The sequence below is a fragment of the Fundulus heteroclitus genome, unplaced genomic scaffold (assembly GCF_011125445.2).
Source record: "Fundulus heteroclitus isolate FHET01 unplaced genomic scaffold, MU-UCD_Fhet_4.1 scaffold_988, whole genome shotgun sequence".
Lineage (NCBI taxonomy): Eukaryota > Metazoa > Chordata > Actinopteri > Cyprinodontiformes > Fundulidae > Fundulus > Fundulus heteroclitus.
Window position 1 is genome coordinate 1 of NW_023397459.1, and position 8,302 is coordinate 8,302.

The 8,302-nt window shown below is 40.9% G+C and overlaps 1 protein-coding gene across 1 annotated transcript; it reads left to right on the forward strand.

Annotated features, from left to right (window-relative positions):
• Positions 1–5,368: 5,368 nt before the first annotated feature.
• On the forward strand, positions 5,369–7,860 carry LOC118562598 (the record flags this gene model as incomplete). The annotated part of the gene is given in 3 exon segments (XM_036135046.1): positions 5,369–5,403; positions 5,497–6,092; positions 6,826–7,860. Coding segments are annotated over 3 exon segments (687 nt in total), but the record flags the coding sequence as incomplete, so codon positions are not given.
• Between the last annotated feature and the right edge of the window lie 442 nt (positions 7,861–8,302).

Here is an 8,302-nt window from a genome sequence, read left to right on the forward strand (position 1 = left end):
GATGATCTTCAAACGCGGTACACGTGTTCAAAATCTTTTTTGGAGTATGGGTTATGAAGGACATGTTAAAATCTGTTATGGTTTTAGAATAATCAGCAATTACATTTAGAGCTAGCTAGCTAACAATCTTTTATTTTAGCATTACTTTTCCAAAAAATAAAAAAATCCGCCCCCATAATTTTTTAATTTGTCCATTACTCGGGTATATATGGAGTTTTGCGCGGATTGCACAAAAATGTAGGAGGAGTTTAACACGAAAGGTTAAACCTTTGTAGCCATGTATCGCGAAAACTAGCGAAACGAAGGGTGTGCCAATTCTCTTTTTTTTGCAGAATCATCCAATAAACAAAGTGATGTGAAGTCTTTGAGTGTGGGACCAGTAGTTTGGTGGTTATAGGCCGAAACGCATTGTCCTTTGTTATAGCACCCCCTAGTTGTTGAGGGGTCTGAATTTCTGGGTTTGAGTAGCAGTGCACATTCTGTACTTGGATACCTGATTGAATAGGATTGTTACAAGTCCGCATGGGCCGCACAATGCGTTTTAGCGGAGAAGAATAATTATTTATAATAATAATAAAAAATTTAAAAACAGACGAAAAACAATAGTGTTCTCTGCTCACAGAGCAGACGAACGGCATAGCCGTTTGACTGCGCTGCAGGCTTAAAACCCTAATAATAAATAATTTAAAAACAGACGAAAAACAATAGGGTGCTCTGCTCACAGAGCAGACAAACGGCATTCGCCTGCGCTGCGGGCTTGGAACCCTAATAATTTAAAAACAGACGATAGCCGTTCGTCTGCGCTGCGGGCTTGAAACCCTAATAATAAATAATTTAAAAACAGACGAAAAACAATAGGCTGCTCTGCTCACAGAGCAGACAAACGGCATAGCCGTTCGCCTGCACTGCGGGCTTGGAACCCTAATTATTTAAAAATAGACGATAGCCGTTCGCCTGCGCTGCGGGCTTGGAACCCTAAATAGCTGAATTCCAATATTAGGTTCATAAAAAAATATTACATGAAAAAAAAAGTTATGCCAAATGTGGGAATGTCTGCCTAGCCAACGGCAAGGCGTCCATTCCAAAACAGTCACTGTCCCTCAGAGGATCAATGCTCTGTGGATAGTGAATGTCTTTCCAAAGCCACAGAAAAAAGTTCTAAATGCCGGTTTAGTCTGGGCAGCATTACAAAATGAATGCAGGCAAAATCCAGTTCACTATCAGAATTCAAAGCTGCAGTGTCAGCCAGATACTCCAGTGCATAACGGTAGTTCACAGTGACAACACACCAAACATATCTCCACAGCCTCTCAATTCTTTGGTTATGGACACTGCATCCCGCTATAAAACTTCTTCTTTCTATAAAGAGCAAAGCATAATCAGGTGTAATGTTCTAAAACAACATGATATTGTGTTATATACATAAATAAAACTATGACATGGTGCTAAAGAACATACCTCCTCCTCGTTCGGGATGTTCTAACATATATCAAGCTACTTCAACATTTTCTCCTCCTTTGTCCCTTTGTACTCTAATGGGCAATCCAAACTTCTGTACAGCTCCCAGGAAGACTCGAAGAACTGTGGTAGCTCGGTTGTTACTGCTGGCAGTGAGGAACATTATCTTTCCATCTATGCCACCATGAATCACAATTCGCCACCTTCAGAAAGGAAAACAAAGACTTAAAATTAAACTGTTGTGACAAATCTAGTTGCATTTTCCATAAAGAGGTTATCGTATCAATTTGTGATTGCCATCAATGTGCCACAGTGCACGGGGTGATGGTACAGAGTATTGTTTTATATTAATGCCAATGCCACGACAGATGGTGCCCACTGGATCCATCTCCCTCATTGTTTCCATAACTCTGGATCTCTGGACTCTAGAAGACATTATTTAAATGTTGATTTAATACACCTTTGTAAAACCGGGCTATGTAATCATTCACAGATTTCATGCAACACCCACCTTAGTCCTACACTATTAAGATATCCTATGACTGAATCCAGAATCAGGACACTCCTGGATAAAATTGCACACCAAACTTTGGAGATCACCAAACACTGATGTTGCTGTAATTCATTCTGACAGAGATTGCTGTCAGCCATCCTTCTTCGTACAGTGCTGTAGCTAACACCAAACAGTTCCCCAATTTCACGGACTGTGAAATTGTACTCCAACAGGTACTTTAGTTGATCTTCTGAAATGTCCCATGACGACTGTCCTCAGCCACCAGATGTGATCAACGCAGGTATAAACCCACCAGTGTGGTTATATTTTTCACCTAAGAAGCAAAGTAGCGTCTTTACACTGTCCAAGATGTCATCGATAAGAGTGAATATTCCGGTTTGTTGAGCTTGTAATAAGATGTTGTAGATATCCTTATAGCGTTGGTCAAGGAAATCCAAATCAAATTGTGATGTATTAGCCTCAAAATTTCCTGATAATCGTTGACATTGAGTATAGAGGTACTGCAGCAGTTGACGGCTGCGCTGGTCGTCTTCAGAACTATAAAGAAAAATAAAGGTATTGTTATTGTTTTTGAAAGACGCACCTCCAAAATAAAATCTAATAGTCATAGTGAAACCTAGTAATGTTACGTGATGTGCCGAGGCTTCGAGGCGTGTGTCGAGTAATGGAGGGGGCGTTTCCGTAAAGCGCGTATCGAAGCTTGCTTCATTTAGGGGAGGAGCCGAAAACGATGACGTCCAAAGCCTTGCCGCCTGGCTGTCCCACGTGACTGCTTCAGGAAGTGGCTCAGATTTTGGTGCGGGGTTTGACAGCTTTAGAAACCCCACAGCAGTGTTTCCCGCAGCACTATCTTGGCGAGGCAGCTGCCTCGCTAAACTCACGCTACCGCCTCGCCAACATTCCAAAAAAAAAAAAAAAAAACTAACTCGATATGCTTGCATGTTTGACGTTAACACGCGTTTTTTTGTTGTTGCTTTCTTGCGTGCATATAGTGAATGGCAGGGAAAAAACAGGCAAAAATGCATGGATACTTTGAAGCGAGAAGCGACTTCACCGAGCCCCCCCACCCCCTGCTCCGCCAGTCATCCGCGCGGTTACTATATTACAAACACACTATCACAATTTTTGCATGCTGATGTTTGCTTGTTTTGCAAATAAAGACAGCTAACAGACACTGTATTTATTCCCTTTTAACCAGCCATCAGAAAACAAGAGCTGGATGAAGCTCTAGTCTCCATGATAGTGAAGGATACCCAGCCTTTCACTATTGTGGATGACGTTGGATTCAGGACAGAGGCAAACATAAGCAGGCTGGAGAACCCCCTGGAGTACTGGGCTAATCATCGGTCACTGTACCCCAATCTGTACAAACTTGCACTTTTTTATGCACCCCGGCATCATCTGTGCCATGTGAGCGTGTCTTTCAAAGACTGGAGAAGTAGTGTCAAAAAAGAGAAATCGTTTGAAACCAAAAACTGTGAGGAAATTGTTGTTTCTTACAGTATTTCTGAGTTGCTAAAACACATTTTTTGAAAATTTCTCTCGCTTTCCCAAAATCTTAAACACAAATCAAATTTAAGGTACACTTAAGCTACACTGTCAAAACCTTTGACTTGTCTTGCTATATCAAACAATTGCTTCAGAACTATGTTATCTTTACCCAAAACCAAACACTGTTTTCAGATATCACACACATCCAGCTAATGCATAAACACCACACAGCAGTCATTACACACTACAGAGATAAATGCAAAACACTGCACTCAAAGCAGAGCAGGGGAAAAATTAGATTTATTATGAAGTACTTGCACAATGATATTTTTACAATACCTATTTTCCAGTCGAAATGTTCTTATCACACTTGCCACTGTGTATCGGCTTAGATTTGGCTGTACTCGCAGTCCAGCCTCCCTCAGCGTCAGGCCGTGGTTGACAACGTGGTCAACCAGTGTTGCGCGGATCTCATTTGTCAGATTCGGTCCTCTTTGAGCACGTTGTTGTCTTCCTCTTCCTCTACCTCCAGCATGGCCTCCATCTCTTCTGTTGATTCCTCTTCCTCCTTGTCCTTCTCCTCCTCCTTGTCGTCCTCCTCCTTGTCCTCCTCCTTGTCCTCCTCCTTGTCCTCCTCCTTGTCCTCCTCCTCGTCCTCCACCTCGTCTTTCCATTGTGCTTGAAGACAGATGAACTCACCTGCTGTTTTTTATAGTGCTTACACACCTGATTGGTGTGTCTACAATTAAGCAAACAAGTGTTTGCACACCTGATGACTGTGCTGAATCAATTGGTTGGAAGGTGCGGTAATTTGACAGTCAGTGCTTTGGTATTGCAAGGAAGTGACTTCATAATAGATTTTTGTGTGTAATGTATGTTAAGTGTGTTTAGTGTTTTGCAAATCACTGTGTGTAGAGTTTTGCAACAAGTGTGAGGTTGACAATGTGCTTATAGTTGTGCAAATATGGGCTGATGTTTTGCTTCTTGAGTGTAAGGTGTTGCTAATAGTGTACTACTTTTAACTTTAGTGTGTAAGCAATCCAAAAAAACTGTAACATTGTAAAAGCATGTCATATGAGTAATTTGGTTTGCAGATACTGTTAACTTCAGATATATATATATATATATATATATATATATATATATATATATATATATATATATATATATATATGTGTGTGTGTGTGTGTGTGTGTGTTTTCTGTTGTCATGTTGAAATTAGCTTACTTTATTTGAAATTGTTATAGGCTGTTTAAGAGTTTATATAAGAAAAAAATATTCAGAAAACAAAAGTAAGTTAATTAATGTGCAATTTTATTGCTAATTTCAAAATGAATGACTTTACATTTACATAGGTATTAATGCTGTCGTTTCGCAACTCTTGAGTTGATTAAAGTGTTGAAACATTGGCTTTACGATAATGTTTTATGCCATTCTGCCATATTTAATTTATCTATAATTTTGTTACCCAATTTTACTCTGTATAAAAAAAAAGGCTCACGCTCCAATGATTGCCTGAACGTAGCGCTTAATCAAAAGCGCTTCGCTTTGAGCGTAAACTGTGTGACGGTTGAAGTAATAAATCGGCACACGGACATCCATACATGCACAGACCTTCAAATATTTGAATTATTTTTTCTGTAACTACACCCTTAATGCTTATTTTTAAAGATGTTGGAATAGATCTAAAAACATGTGCACAACCCAAGACAGTTACTGTTGGCCCTGCTTATCAAACCGGGTTGATAGCATTATGAAAAAAGTGACACATAGATATACCCCATGTAAAATCATTTATTACCTTGACTAGCACCAATATTGAGGTAATGATAATTTTGTCCATTATGGTATTAAATATGTTGCACTGTAGAACTCTGCTAATTCTGGTTGGACCTTTGGTCACAGATTGCCAAAATGGACCAAGGAAGTCAAAGACAAGTGTAAGTAACAAATATACAGTTTATAGATTGTTGACAGACTTCTAAGATGTACTACTGCTCCATTTACTTAATCTATATTTTCTCTTTTAACAGTCCTGAAGAAATGCGACAGTTGCGTTGGCAAATGCAGCGCACTACGGCTCTGCTGCTGGACAGAATGGAACACGCTCCATCTGCTCCACCACAGTCCAGCTTGCCAGCTACAACAACAGTAATCCAGCATTCTCCCACTGTCTTCCAAAGAGTTTCCTCCCGAATGCCAACTGTGTCACAGCTGCAGCTTGCATCACCCTGTAACACCCCACCTGCTGAATCAAGCCACACCATGCCTGGTCCATCTTGCCATATCCCACCTGCCCCAGCTTCTCACTTACAAGCTGTTCCACCTCAGCACACCATTTATCAGCCTCGTTCTGACAACGTTCAGGCCCACTTGTCAAGGCTGTTTCGGCCTCATCAAGGAGGAGTAGCCAGTGGGGTTAGGAAGAGGAAGTGGGAGACCCCTTGGTCACATACCTTCATTTGTTTGCCGAAGACACAACCAAATGTTATGCCCACAATCGAGGAGTCTTGCTACTACACAGCTTGTGGATTGGGGGAAAAAAACTTATTTTTCCCACACAATAAAGGAGACCATTCTTTCTTCAGCGAGCATTTCCTCTCTGCGTTCCCCCCTCTTAGAGATGCTGGTGAGTTTGTCCTGGCCCGTTGCAGCAGGGGAAAGATGCTAGAAGAGCTTCTCATACCACCATTGGGATACAGCCTGAACTATGTACGGTCGGCTTTGACAATTCAATTCAATTCAATTCAATTTTATTTATATAGCGCCAAATCATGAAACATGTCATCTCAAGGCACTTTACAAAGTCAAGTTCAATCATATTATACAGATTGGGTCAGATTATACAGATTGGTCAAAAATGTCCTATATAAGGAAACCAGTTGATTGCATCAAAGTCCCGACAAGCAGCATTCACTCCTGGAGAAGGGTAGAGCTACAGGAAGAGTCATCTGCATTGTACATGGCTTTGCTGCAATCCCTCATACTGAGCAAGCATGAAGGGACAGTGGGAAGAAAAACCACCCATTAACGGGAAGGAAAAACCTCCGGCAGAACCGGGCTCAGTATGAACGGTCATCTGCCTCGACCGACTGGGGTTACAGAAGACAGAACAGAGACACAACAAGAGAAACAAAAAAGCCCAGAAGCACACATTGATCTAGTAATCTGTTCTACATTAGATGGTAGTAGCGGGTGAGCCGTCTTCTCTGGGCTCCCTTGTACATAATTTCCCTCCAACAAAGCCTTACTCTGATACCTCCGCCAGTTGATGATGTAGGTTTCAACCATTACCAAAACGTGTGCCTGTTTTATATTGTATGGACATTCAACTTGTTTTTTTTTTTATACAATGTGCTTAGGCCCCAAAAGTGATGGAAAGGTGTTTCACCTGCCAGTCCTTAATCCCCCTTTGTGACTTGGCTGACCATATCCAGGAGCGGTAAAAACTACAATTAATTTTTCAAAAACATAGAGCATTACATCAGACATTAGAAGATAACTGGTAACTGTGCAAATTATGTATTTGCAAATGATAAACTGTTCATTAGAGTAACAAAATTTAACTGACTCGTTTAATTTTTCTTTGGTTTTCTTCTTTCTACAGTACGCAAGAGGAATCAAGAAATGACACGTATGGCCCATGCTCATATCAATATCTTGAAGAAACACATTTATGTTAAACTGTGATTTATGTAAAACCTATTCAAACCTCTAAATGTAAGCTCTGTGAGGAAAACTCACAGAGCTTGATGAGTCTATTGGCTCCGCCCCACCCTGCGCCGCACCACTGCAGTCCCTGCGTGAACAGAGGTGCTTTATTTTAATTTATTTATACCAACAGCAGCAGAATAGAATGCTGTTGACAGGCAGGAATAGGGTAGCACCAGTATAAAAGGGGCTAAGGATATGTAACACCTTCACCAAAAGTTCTCCATCCTGTTTCTCCAATGTCTGGATGAGTAGCAGGAGACAGATTCAGCTCTCAGTCTGCCTTTATCTGTTTGACCTGTGATTTCTTGACCTATGCTGATTGGAGTGATAATACATTTTTCTCACAACTTCCCTATACGTAATTGGGCTGCTTTACATAAATCGCCCCCAGTGAATGGTAATGCATCAAGCTTGCCAATGTCTGGTATTTAAATATTGGGTCTTTTAATGGAAAATTAACTATTGTTTATGTCCAAACATGCCTGGGGTTTGAAATATACTTATGGACTAGCCTTTACAGTTAAATGGTTGTGCAAGCCAATTTCTAGGAGCTTTTATACGTGTCAAAATGTTCTTTCCTGACAGGCTCAGGCTGACAGGTCCTCAAAGGAGTGTCCTTTGTCCTTTAGGTGTAGGTGGACAAAATGTTCACATTTTGGACAAAGAAGACAGATAGTTTGAAAGGGGTGTGGAGGAAGCCATCTACGTTAAGAGAGAAAACCCAACCTTAAACAGAGGAGGAGGCCTTAGGTTCCAACTCTCAAAAACTTACAACACAGCTATAGGATTAATTCCAGCCAATCATCAACTTAACTCTCACCCTCATTCGGGTGATCAATACATTGCTCCTGTAAGCCAAGCCAATAACAACCCTAACGACTCCCCGTTACAGAGGAGTGGACCGGTTTCAGTTCAATCTGCTGGCTTAATGACTTCAACGACCGCCCATTACTAAGGGGTGGACCTGTTTCGGTTGAATTTGCATCTAAGCCATTACAAGGCCTTTGTTTGGCAATGGTATAAAGCTTGTTACTCCACATTACTCCAGACTTTTTGAATTGAGAAAAATTCCTGGAGAGGAAGCGAAACGTCTTCTACTACGGAAAACAAGTCCAGTTGCTTTGT